This window comes from Nanorana parkeri, unplaced genomic scaffold (assembly GCF_000935625.1).
Source record: "Nanorana parkeri isolate BGI_ZX_2015 unplaced genomic scaffold, ASM93562v1 scaffold1255, whole genome shotgun sequence".
Classification (NCBI taxonomy): Eukaryota; Metazoa; Chordata; class Amphibia; order Anura; family Dicroglossidae; genus Nanorana; species Nanorana parkeri.
In genome coordinates this window covers 65,114-79,056 of record NW_017307523.1, presented here as the reverse complement: position 1 = coordinate 79,056, position 13,943 = coordinate 65,114, and the positions used below count along the sequence as shown (strand labels likewise).

General features: G+C 41.0%; 1 protein-coding gene across 1 annotated transcript in view; it reads left to right on the top strand.

The window, feature by feature from the left end:
- Positions 1-13,943, top strand: part of SACM1L (SAC1 suppressor of actin mutations 1-like (yeast)) — a 101,945-nt gene that overhangs the window by 50,732 nt on the left and 37,270 nt on the right. The window contains exons 11-14 of the mRNA XM_018568859.1: positions 399-467; positions 7,870-7,949; positions 8,839-8,937; positions 9,180-9,318. Coding sequence (XP_018424361.1) covers positions 399-467; positions 7,870-7,949; positions 8,839-8,937; positions 9,180-9,318 — 387 coding nt within the window. The remainder of the gene's footprint in view (positions 1-398; positions 468-7,869; positions 7,950-8,838; positions 8,938-9,179; positions 9,319-13,943) is intronic.

The window sequence follows — 13,943 nt, the reverse complement described above, 5'->3', positions numbered from 1 at the left end:
AGTTCCGCACGTGTCGAACGAGCAGGCTAGAACCCCGCCGACAATCGTACGATTCTCGGCGGGTTTTCGAGCATGCTGGTTCGACAAAAGACGTGCGACCGTACAGTAAAAACGGTTGCACGTCTTCGTTCACACTGCTCGATTCTCGTACGATCGTGGGATTTCCCGCGATTCTCGTACGAGAATCGAGCAGTGTATGGGCACCTTTAGACAATTAAATTACACAGCTTAATTATGTTTTTAGCTATACCTGTAATTTTTCTTAGTGAGGTAATTGCTTTCATTTTGCTTTGTGGAATTATTACAAGTTTTGGATTAAGTTTTGTTGCTGGACAGATGGGTGGATCTGACCTCCAATCACACAATAACACAGATTTTGTTTTTTTTTTCATTTGCAGATGGATGGATTCCAGCGACATTTTGACTCGCAGATAATTAGTTATGGAAAGCAAGTTATCGTTAACTTGGTATGCCTTTTAATATTGTGCTTAATTCATGTGTGCTCTAAGTAAATTTGCTGATTATTCGATTAATAACATGAATATATAGGATAAAAAAAGCCTAGTGTCATATTTATTTTTTTATTTTAAGTGCATCATTACTGTACAAGGGGAACAGTGCTAGGTATTACCTGTCAAAGAAATCAGTACTCAACCTAGAGACTGCCCACATCTTCCTTTCTGTCCAGGATGGCACCATCTTTGTTCTGGCATCACCTGGGGCCAGCATTTATTTCCTGGACTAAGTTGCTAGCCAAGGGATGACAACATCTTAAAAATGGTGCCTGCCTTTGTTGTTGACTTTGTGTACATGCAGCTTAGCCCTCTGCTAAGTTTTTTAATTTACAGAAAGAGGCAATGTTTAGACTTTATAGGTTATTTCTTGTTATAAGTTGAGTCGGTTTATTGGTCTTATTTTACTTTTAAAAGTGGTATTTAAGAAAACTGGTCAGTCAAGTTTAGTCTATTGTAAGTCTGATACTCCACTGATTCCATCAAACAATGGTAGTAAATACCATCTTAGTGTTTGGTAAAAGTTAAAAATATAGAGCTAAATTGTTTATTAAGTAAAGTCAATTACAGTTGTGAGCTTTTGTGTCAGCTCAGGTCTCTTGTATATTTTTGAAGAAGTGAGCTAGGAACTCTAGCTGTCTTGAATGCTCAGCATTTCAGTTAGCCAAAATAATATTGTTTAAAGTGATACAAAACCCTCAACTTTTTTCTCTTTATACACATCTACACAATGAACATTCTCCAAAGCCACATTGATTTATGTTTGAAAAAATAAAGTCTTACTATTTGAATCCCATTAGAAAGCCTGCAGTGCTTGCTCCCGTTGCTCTTCTCTCCCCTCACACTTCCTGTCACTTAGTAAGAACCGTGCACATCTTTCTTTGCCTATCTGGAACTCACTGCCACAGGCGGTGATTTCAGCAAATAATGTGGAATTGTTCAAGAAATTTTGGACGATTTCTTAAGGGACCGTAATATACAGGGGTACAGGTAATATACAGGGGTACAGGTACTCCTAGAATGAGATCCTAATAGGTTGGACTTGATGGACTAATGTCTTTATTCAACCACAAATACTATGTAACTATGTAACTCCCAAGGGCAGAGAGGAATCATCTCTCACTGCACACAGGCTGCTCCTCCCTCTCCTCATTAAACACGCTGTGACAGTTTCATTGCTTGTAATCTCCTCTGCAATACTCTGAATTACCAAAACTACTTCCTGTATCCTCTGTGACTGTCTGACCAGATTCAGCATGTGAGCTGAGACTCAGAAGAAAGTATGAGCCTGGAGACAGCTCACATGCTGAATCTCACTAGAAAATGTGTGAAAAAAGACAGTGAACACAAGCAGCTCACCCCACACTCCCTCCTTGGTAAGCCAGGAGGAGAGAAATCGAGGAACATATATTAGTGCGGGAGAGAAACATAGCCTGCTGCTGAAGAAATCAAAGCTTTTTGCAGAGTCAGAGTCTAGAGGGGAGGATTTGTGGGCGGAGAGTGAGAAGGCAAGCCCTCAGTATGTTGTAGTTCTCCTCGGTAGTGAGCACACAGGATGGCTACTTTTCAGCACACATGAGGACCATGGAGAAGAAAAGTAGCCACCCTCTGGCAGGAAGTTGTGGCTGGAGAAAAATAAAATGGATTTTGGAGCATTTAGAGCTGAATATGCTCCAAATATAAAAAAAGAGGAAAAAACGTTAAAAAAAAACACTTTTTTTTCCCAGTTTTGATTTGTAGTATTTTTTTTACAAAACCAGCACAGCTAAAAAAAATGCAATAAATACATTCATTTATTTGTCCCTTCTTTTTTATTTTTTTTACACTTTTCACAATTTTTTTTTTTACTACACAATTTTTTTAAACTTCAAAATGTTATTTTATTTATTTAATTATATCAAGCAGTCATTGTGAATTAATCTCACTATTACTGCTTGAGAAATTAATACATTTTTGGTTATTATCAGGCTGCTTCAAACTTCAGAACAGCCGATAATAAGTTAGTGACACTGATCCTGCAACAGTTCAGGATTCAGCTGTCACTAGTTTTCTGATGGTTACAACAACCATCAGAAAACTGAAACATTCTTCTTTCAGGAATAGATACATTATGTATCTATTCCTGAAAGTGAAAAAAAAAAAAAGCCAGTATAGCTTTAGAGAGATATCTCTCGAACTATACAAGCTGTCAGAATGCCGGCATGTGTGCCGGCTCTGCTTTGACTCTCAGACACCCGATATTAGTGAGAAATTGGAAATATGGTCTGGCCAGAGGTTAAAATTGGAGTGCAGGGCCTGGCAGTGAAAGGGTTAATGCATGTAAATATTATATTAAAGGAGAATATGAGGTGAGTGATTTACACTCATCCTCGTAGTTCTGTTGTGTGACATTAAAACTGTCACACATCGACTCTATAGATCGGGAAGTGAGCGAACACATACCGTCGCTTGCTCACTTTCCAATCATCTCCCTGCGGAGAGTGGTGGCTGTCAGTCACCGCTCCGCGCAAGGATTTCCGCTCTCCCTCTCTGATCCTCCAGCGCTAAATGGAGGAACGGACAGGGGAGGTGGGCAGGTACAGCTGGCTTTGCCTCTAGATAGCTAGAGCCCACTGTCAAACAGTCAGCTGGGTGGATCTTGACAGTATTGTCGGGATACGTCCCGGCTGCGGCGTTCTCAGTATATAGCGGTCAATAGCCTACTATATACTGAGCTTTGGGTCATGGGAGGACGTTCGTATATGTCCTCCCGTGACCCTAAAGGGAGCTATGGGATAAAAAGGTTACCCCATAGTTCCCTTTTAAGTATACAAATTTTTATTTTAAATCTTTTTATATTTTTCTTTCAAGGTATTTATTGAAGAAGAAGAATTTTCAATTATACATAAAAAACAAAATCAGAATAGAGTAGAAAAGAAAAATAATAAAAACAATGAAATAAAAAAACAGGGTACATTAAGAATATTGGGAAGCATGAATGATGTTTCAACACAGTACCATAGTAACTAATATAAAAGTCTTCCATAAGCCCAACAGTATCCCATCAAGTTTGTGTTAGGCTGTATAAAGCGATGATCAGGATAGGCGGAACATAGGAGGGCAATCTCATCCAAACATAACATGACAAACATTCCGTTATATCCATGGGGGATAAATTGAGGAAGGAAAAGAAAAAGAAGGGATTGCAGGAGAAATGTCAGAGAGAAAAGGAACTATAGGCTCCGGGCGCCTACCTCCTCTCAAAGCAGCAAATGTTATATACACCGAGTGGCCAGATTATTATGACCTGACGTTTGGAGGCAAATTAGCTATAATTTCGCCTACAGACCGTTATAAATAGGGAAGCAGGTTGTTGTTTACCACAGTGTGTTAATTTTATATCCGTTCTTTATGGGCAATCTATATAAAGTGTTTCTGGGGTTAATTAAAAGCTGCTGTACTATAGACAACTAGGTCCACAACTATTTTTGACTAAATATACAGCGCTAATAGTGACTAAGCCATCAGTGTATATACTCACATTCTTTTGAAATATGTGAATAACAAATCCTAAAACTAAAACGGGTGTAATTAACTCAATATGTGATTTCTTGAATGTTTATGGTGACTTATAATCATAAATACCGCATTCTCTTGTTTAAATCAATAAATTAATTTATGGTACCGCAACTTAGTGTCGGTTTGAATTATTATGTGATCAATTATATTGAGTTAATTACACCTGTTTTAGTTTTAGGATTTGTTATTCACATATTTCACAAGAATTTGAGTATATACACTGATGTTTAGTCACTATTAGCGCTGTATATTTAGTCGAAAAAAGGTTGTTTATCACGACAGTAGAAGTGATTTTTTTCTGAAGATATGGGTAAACAACGCGATTTAACAGCCTTTGAACGTGGGGTGATTGTTGGCGCTCGGAGCCATGGAGCGAGTATCAGCAAAACAGCAGAAATTGTTAAATGTTCAAGAGCAGCTGTTGTTAAAGTGTTTAAAGACTGGACTGTCAGCCGAAAATCTGGGTCTGAACGTGCGAATTGTGGCCGTCAGCGACTAGTCAATGTTAGGGCAGAACGGAGAGTGGCAAGACTGGTACAAGACAACAGAAGGGCAACAGTGCATCAAATTACTGCAGATCTTAATCAGGGATCCTGTCAAATGATCTCTGAACGCACTGTTCGCCCTACACTGCATCGTATGGGATATGGAAGCCGAAGGCCTGTTCAAACACCTTTGCTGTCTGCAGTTAACAAGATAAAACGTCTCCAAATCGCACAGGAACACAAGGATTGGACAGTCGAGCATTGGAAAAAAGTCATGTGGTCCGATGAATCACGTTTCCAGTTGCATCATGCAGATGGCAGAGTGAGAATTTGGCGGAAACAGCATGAAAGCATGCACCCCACATGCATGAGTACAACCCTTCAAGCTGGTGGGGGCAGTGTTATGGTTTGGGGCATGTTTTCCTGGCATGATTTGGGCCCTTTCATTCGTGTGAAACAACGTCTGAATAGCACAACATACCAAAGTGATGTTGCTGATCAAGTTCATCCTATCATGTTGATGGCGTCTTTTAATTGGAGATGGCTTCAAGAACATGAAGGAGACTTTACCTTGCTTAGGTGGCCCCCACCATCACCAGATCTCAATCCAATTGAGCATTTGTGGGACGAAGTTGAAAGAGCCATCAGGCAGCTGGTTCCACAAACATCAAATCTCACAGAACTGGACAGTGCTATTAATCAGGCATGGTGCCAGATTCCTTGCATCACCTTTCAACATCTCGTGGAGTCAATGCCAAGAAGAATCGCCGCAGTATTGAAGGCAAAAGGTGGCCCAACGAAGTACTGATGGGGTGGTCATAATAATCTGGACACTCGGTGTATATATACAGTAATATTCAAACAGCATAAAAAATACCCAAATATCGTAACCATTGTTCCCATACTGACTCACTCGCACTGGAGTTGTCTATCTTGTAGAATGCTATACAGTTTTTTTCATGGGCAAACCCAAGAGCTAGGGCAAACAGAGGCACACAACCGCCTTCAACGGTCAGGCCCACCCCTGTATTATACGAGACATTACTTAAATCGCAACTATAATAACTATAAATCCCAACAGTATATATCATAAAGTCCAGTGTGAAAAAGGTGAAAAATTCAGGAACATTTTTTCATGAATCTCAAAAGTGGTCAATTGGCAGAGAACTTAGAGAATCAAACGTGATGACAAACACAGTTCTGCAGTTTAACATTCATCCTGGAGAGTGCTGTGAAGACAGTCTCCTCCCACTCTGCTTCCTTTATAGAGGTGACAGTTGATGGTTGACAGGTCTTTTAGTAGGTGGAGGAGAGGACAAAGGATCCCTGGAGACGATTCCCAGTTTGTGCAATAAGACCTCGCCATCAGATAAATTGGTGACAGAATAGGATTGGTATTTGAATTAAAAAAGCAGGCGAAAAGGAAGGCCCATTTGTATTTAACTCCTTGTTGGGTAAGAGCAAGTAATTTTTAGAGATCTTCTTTTCTGAATAGTAGCAGGTAAAATATCTGCGACAATCTGTATCCGATGACCCAGAAGAGATAATTCAGCCGTAGCTAGCTTTTTGCATGATCAGTTCTTTAATGCGATAAAAGTGCGGCTTGACAAGAATATCTCCTAGAAGGGCCTTCAAAACACAGTTGTCAAAGCACGATGAACTCTGTCCATTTCCATCTGATGGTCAGTAATGTCAGGTAGCAATTCTTTAAAGAATGATTTCACTGCAGAATCAAGATCTTTCACAGATTCAGGGATTTGAAAAGTATAACACTGAGATCTGTTTTCCAGATCGTCAAATTTCGATAACACTTCCTCCAAATGCCTCTGCATGTCTTGAATGCAAGAATTATTCTGATTTGTGCGGGCAATGGTAGCAACCAGCTTATTTTCTAAAGATTCAATACGAACTACCAAATCCCTGATGTCTTCACTAATTTCAGTAGTGATTTTCTTTGCCATAGTGGCCAAGCCACTTAGAGGGAATATCCGGACTCAGTAGAATCCTATATATCGCCACCTTGCATGTCAGGGCTAAAGGGAGATGGTGGGGAATGCAGCATGCCTGCTAGTGTGTGTTCCAGCAATAAAGATGTGGATGCAGGGGATCTGTGGGTCGGGGAGTCCATACTCACAGGATCCGTTGGCGGGGGAGTGAGATCTGTGTTACCTCCTTCCTCTGAAGCTGCTGTCCGAGATATGTCATCTTGTGGCCTCTTGTGGCCTCTCTGATGCCTCTTTGGAAGGCCGCGATCTTGTCTGAGATCGTTTTTTTAGATTTCTTGGAGCGGCCGCCTGTCATTTCAGGTGCACCGGTCATGAGGGCAGGGTGAGTCACAAACTGGCACTGCTGTGGAGTTGCTGAAGCTGCTGGGGTGAGCGAAATGATCCCACCAAGGTACGGAGCTCTGGGCTTAGACGGCCATCCTACAGAGCCTCGCGTATGCACCCCGGAAAGTGCTCTTTTTATATTTTTCATTACATTTATGTACAGACAAAGCTTTCCAGTAAAAGTGACAGTGAGAAGGGTTGAGAGAAACTGTTAATTGTCAGGGACAGTGCTGTTGCAGCAAAATTGTGCTCTGACTGTTCGCAGATGCTGCATGTCTGTTCTCTGGCTATGTGCTGTTATTGAAGTGTGGGTGTGTGTATTTGTCCTGCCTGTGTGTCTATGTACGAGTAAGAATATATATACAGGTGAAACTCGAATAATTAGAATATCGTGCAAAAGTAATTGCAGTAAGTGCTACAAAAGGGGCCCAAACCAAGTACTGAGTACATATGCATGCTTGTACTTTTCAGAGGTCCGATATTGTTCTATGTACAATCCTTGTTTTATTGATTGCATGTAATAATCTACTTTTTTGAGGTTGTGGATTTGGGGTTCTTGGGGTTTTCATGAGCTGTAAGCCATAATCATCACAATTATGACAAATCACGGCTTGAATTATCTTGCTTTGCATGTAATGAGTCTATCTCATATATTAGTTTCACCTTTTAAGTTGCATTAGTGAAATAAATGAACTTTGCACGATATTCTAATTATTCGAGTTTCACCTCTATATTCCTTTGTCAATATTTGGATCTTCATTTTACAGTTTGAACATGGTTTTCTATTTTATTATGACATTCATTGAGGCAACTCAAGGAAAGGGAAAGTAGGAGTTATGCTTAGAAAGTGTTATTATTTTATGAGCTGGGATTTGATTGTTTACAATATTCAACATATTCACCTCTTTTCCACCAACAAACCCCCATTATTTATAACAGGAAAACATGCAATGTAGTTGATTTTGTTTCGATCTACTTTTCTAGGTTAACCAGAAAGGGTCAGAAAAACCACTGGAACAAACATTTGCACAAATGGTGACAGGCCTTGGAAATGGAATGGTTAGGTAAATTTGTTTTGTTTTTTCCTCCTAGCCAAACAAGCATTTAATGCATGCAGTGGGTTTAACAGCAACCTGGAGCTGGGCCCTTAAACTCTTTTTCGCTTAAAAAAAATAGTAAAAGGGTTGTTATAGCCATTCTAAAGAACTTTTTTTCTCATCTGTTCACCCTGCTTTGAAAGAGATCATAGTACAAATGTGTCTGGTTTAAGGATCCTCCTTGTGGTGGGCAGCTGGGGAATGGGGCATGTCCATACGGTATATACATTTTGAGACCATTTATTTCAATTTGAAACATTCCCTTAAAATTATATGTGCATATAATGTTATTTACCTGTAAAAGCCTCCCTTGTGTAGACATCCAAAAACCCTGAGACTGCTGATGGGTGCCACAAACTTGATTGTGATGTCAACAGCCCGAGTAAACGCAAAGCTATCACTCAAGTGACACTCTCTAGTATTCCCCTTGGCAGCTACATAAACATTTGAGTCAGGGCAGGGGTAGATATGCTGCCTCAGCACAGAGAGTAACTAGACACTCTAAGGCAGGGATTGCCAAACTGCTGCCCTCCAGCAGTGGTGGAACTACGAATCCCATGAGGCTTTGCAAGATTCTCACAGCCACAGACATGACTCCCAGAGAGATGCTTCATGGGATTTGTAGTTCCACCACAGCTGGGGGGCCGGAGTTTGGTCATCCCTGCTCAAAGGAGAGGAGAGCTCTATGACTCGCTCACTGCAAATGAATACTAAATCATTTATCGAAAAAGACACTGCAAGTAAATATTTAAAATACTTGCTTTTTCCCATTTTACTTTGTTGGTGACAGGGTCTCTTAAATCATTATTAATGTGTTTATTTCTTTACAATATATTTGTTTTGTATCATTTCTTAGATATTTTGCATTTGATTTCCACAAAGAATGCAGCAAAATGCGTTGGGACCGCTTGCAGATTTTGGTAGATCAAGTAGCTGAAATACAAGATGACTTTGGGTAAGTCAACATTTACAAGCTAACCTTGCAAAAGAAATAAAATGCATGTTTATCCTAAATATATAGGCATATGTATTTACATTTTTAAATTATTGAAGCTAGTGAGGGTGGCTGTTTGACCCATTATCTGTTTTCTTTCCCTCTGTGGACAATAATTCTCTTCTACAAATGCAAATAGTATAAAAATTATAACAGTTCATTAATGTATTTGTATATCTATTTTTCTATTTTTCTTGAACAAGCTACTTTTTAGTGGACTCTGAAGGAAAGGTGTTATTGCAGCAAGATGGAGTATTCAGAAGCAACTGCATGGACTGCTTGGATCGCACAAATGTTATCCAGAATCTATTGGCACGTCGTTCTTTTCAAGCACAATTACAGGTATGTTGTCTGTTCTGTTTTTTTAAATTAGTTTCGTTTTTAGAAATATGTTTGTGTTGAGGCTGTGTAGAATATATGCTAAAGAAGTGCTCCTGGACACAATACTCATAGACCATATGTATGAGTGCTGGTACATACATGTCATATCTGCGTAGTTGAAGGTAGCAGTTTTTACTTGCAATGTACAAGTTTATTATTCAAGCAAAATTCTATACAGTGATCTTCATGACAATTTATTTATCTCTCATAATTGTGTATATTTTTTCTTTGGAAAGCAATGTCACTATTAGAAAATATAGTTGACCTAAACAATGCCTAATAAGTGCTTTGCAACTTTCTTTTCTTTAGCAAAGTCTCAATTATAATAGGGCTTTTGCAGTGGAATGCCAAACAAGCATTTAAATGTAATTTATATGGCCAGATACAGTGGTGGACCTAAGGAACAATGGGCCCTGGTGCAAGATTTTTTTTGGGCCCCTCCTACTCTTACAATGCCTGCACTGCCCACTGGAGAGCCCCACTGGCCACCCGTGAGCCCGGGCTAGCCACTTGAGAGCCCCACTGACCACCTGAAAGCCCCCACTGGCTACCTGAGAGCCTGCACTGGCCACCTGGGAGCAGGAAAACAAGCTCAGGGCTCCCACTGATTCCGAAATTATTTCATTATATATTACAATGTAATAATATTAGAAACAAAGAAGTGCACAAAAAATGCTCTTGAAATATCCCGAAACTATCCCCCACTGCCTCCGCTCACTTCCCCCCACAACCTTTTCCCGGTCCGTGGAAAAATTTCTTCTGCGAAACCGGTCACTAGTGCCAAAAAGAATGTAGACCGCTGCTCCCAGCAATACTTTACTGCAATGCAAAATGGCTTCGACTATAGGGGGCTACAAATCCCGGCAATACTTTATACAGAAATGCAGAATGGCAATGGCTATAGAGGACTACAACTCCCAGTCTTACTTTATACAGAAATGCAGAATAGAGGGCTATAAACATGTCACAGAAGATGAAAGCAGTCACCTCACCTCCTCCTCCTCGTGGCAGGAACATCATGTAGCTGGGAGAGGCGGCAGGCTTTGTAAACAGGAAGCTGCTCGATGGGTTCTACTGGCCGAGGTCCCAGCACTGCCTCAACATGTGCCTCATACTGCTCTGCCTCACTCTGGCTTTCTGCCAGTCAGTGGGCTGACAGACGGATGGTCGGCGGCCGGCCCTTCCATCGTCTCTTGCCCTATCCTGTCACTGGTGCCTGGGTCTACTGGGCCCCCCCCAGACTCAGGCCCTGGTGCAGCCGCACCGGCGGTAGTTCCATCCCTGGCTAGATACTTTGGAAGATAAAACAATATATCAAGATTGGATATATGTGTTTGCTAGAGCCGATGAGTCCGTGTGCCATGGCAAAAGTGCAGAGCAAGGTTTTTCTTGAGGGACACAGAGGGAGTTTTTCACCTTTTGGATTATTCTGCTGCCAACAGGAAGATTGGACAAGGAAGACAAAAAAAAAAGTAGAATGGTCCAGGATAACCCCTCCCTTTATCATTCAGTAAGGGACACAGGATCAGATGCAAGTCAGAAAAGACAAGTGGGTTATACTGATGCTTTTCGGAGGAATTGGACATTCCATAACCTTTCCCACTTCCAACACGCTTTAGTTTTTTGCTAGCATCCTAGGAGGATGGATGTTTTTTCTCTTCAAGGAAAAGTACACCCATTTTTTTTTCTATATTTTTACTTTTATTTAGACTTTTTCTTCATCAAAGATTCTTCATTAAGCTACTGAGCTGGGACTCATTATGCAGCTTTCTCGGCTGGCTTATCTACTGCACCACTTACCAAATTGTATCTTGGACCACACCGGATTGAGGATTGCGGGACTATTATTGATTTATTTATTTATTACAGGTATTTATATGGCGCCGACTATTTAAGCAGCGCTTTACATGCGCTTTACAGTGCACATTCACATTAGTCCCTGCCCTCAAGGAGCTTAAAATCTAAGGTCCCTATCTCACATGAATACATATGAGGGCCAATTTAGACAGGAGTTGACTAACCTACCAGCATGTCTTTGGAGTGTGGGAGGAAACTGGAGTACCCGGAGGAAACCTACGCAAGCACAGGGAGAACATGCAAACTCCTTGCAGATAGTGATCGGGATACAAATCAGCGACCCCCAATGCTGCAAGGCAAAAGTGCTATCTACTATGCCACTTTGCTGCCCCACTATCCTGGAATTCAGGGGCTGGGCTCTGCTTGTGGCCCTCCCCAGACAGTGTAGTAGTGTACTGGTTTGTTAGCCGCAGAGCATGATACAGGTCCAAGGCCATGTCGTGATCCTGATCCCAGATGACTCCCTTGGGAGTATGCCTGCAGTAAGGGCGAAGAGTGTCTGGAATGTGACTTGCTCACCTGGTTCTGCATGTTTGCTTGCAAGAAAGCCATATGGAACTCCGATCATCAGTTTGTTCTGCTCTTGCAGCCTGCCTACAGTGACCTTGGTTCAACACTCATCTGCTACCAGCTCTCTGGGTTTCATGAGTACTTGAGGCCTTGCCTTGTTCCCTCAGCCTGAGCTGCCTTACCACTATGCAATTGCAACATTTCAGAATCCAGATACAGAGGGGACAGTGCTGCTTCAACAGGTGACCTGAGCTTTCAATCCACCAACGGTGCCAGGACTGCTTGTTAACTGATGAGCTTATGTTTGAGAAGTCTTCTGCTATTACTCCAGAATTAAGAGATCATTTATTGGTGCGTTGTGCACCACTTTAAATCTGCAGGATTAGTGTGCTGTTTCCAGTCTCTGGTCTTTTAGAGCTGGCGGAAACAGCATGAAAGCATGCACCCCACGTGCATGAGTACAACCCTTCAAGCTGGTTGGGGCATGTTTTCCTGGCATGATTTGGGCCCTTTAATTCATGTAGAACAACGTCTGAATAGCACAACATACCAAAGTATCGTTGCTGATCAAGTTCATCCTATCATGTTGATGGCGTTTACCACAAAGAAGATGGCTTCTTCCAACAAAACAATGCGCCATGCCACGGTGCTCGTATTGTGCAACAGTGGTTTCAAAAACATGAGGGAGACTTTACCTTGCTTAGGTGGCCCCCACAATCACCAGATCTCAATCCAATTGAGCATTTGTGGGACGAAGTTTGAAAGAGCCATCAGGCAGCTGGTTCCACAACCATCAAATCTCACAGAACTGGACAGTGCTATTCATCAGGCATGGTGTCGGATTCCTCGCATCACCTTTCAACATCTCGTGGAGTCAATGCCAAGAAGAATCTGATGGGGTGGTCATAATCTGGCCACTCAGAGTGTGTGTGTGTGTGTGTGTGTGTGTGTGTGTGTGTGTGTATGATACACACACACACACACTAAACTCAGGAGTTGAATCTTAAAAATGCATTCAAGTACCTTAACTATTAACAATGCTGTACCTTATTTGTGCATCACTCGGTTGTAGATCCTCAATTAAGCTCTGAATTCATGCTGATCCTGTCCTTTCTGGAGGGTGGCTACTTTTGTTCCCCATGGTCCCTGTGTATGTTGTAAAGTAGCCACCGCTCCAAGCTCACTCCCATCATAGACTACAATCTCAATACAAATTAGTAAACTAATCATGAGATTGTAGTCCATCACTTATAGCTAGTTTCGAGTGGTGGCTACTTTACAACACACACAGGGACCATGGGGGAATTAAGTAGCTACCCTCCAGAAGGAAGGACAGGATCAGCATGAATTCAGAGCTGAATTGAGGATCTACAACCGAGTGATGCACAAATAAGGTACAGCATTGTTAATAGTTAGATGATTTGTGGATCTACAGCTGGGTGATACACAAACTATTGTGTTAATAGTTAAGGTACTTGAATGCATGTTTAAGATCTAAAGAGGAACTTTACCCATATCTTCAAAATAACAACCTTTAGAAATATTTAGTAATGACAATCTACAAACACACACTTATTTTTATTTTCCTCCCCATTCTTCTCACAGTGGCCATTTTTTTTACTAAGAGCAGATTAATTAATCTCCATTTACTTCCTGGAACTCATCTCAGGTGAGGAAAATGCCTTTCCCTGAGATCTTGTGAAATGACAGATGTATTGTAAGTGAAATATAAATATGTTTTTTTTTAACCAGTTGACATCCGCGGTGTTAAACCCCCTTCCCATCCAGGCCATTTTTCAGTATTCAGCGCTGCGGTACTTTGACTGACATTTATTCCGTCATGCAGCGCTGTACTGAAATGAATTTTATACCCTTTTTTGGGGACAGATAGAGCTTTCTTTTGGTGGTATTTATTCACCACTGGGGTTTTTATTTTTTTTACTATATTAAGGAAAAATCACCGAAATTTAAAAAAAAAAAACAGTTTCCCCTATATTAAATGATAAAACATTTATTATTACCCAATTTTTTGGTAAAATATAAAAGATGGGGTCACGTCGGGTAAAAAGACACTAAACATGTCAAGCCTTAAAATTGCGTGCGCGCGCGAAACCTCAAAAAACGATAATACCCAAAATTGGCCCTAGGCGACGCTTTAAAAGCTGTTACCGCTCATCAGTTTAGTGTTATCAGTGATTGATGGCCCTAAAATGATTGCT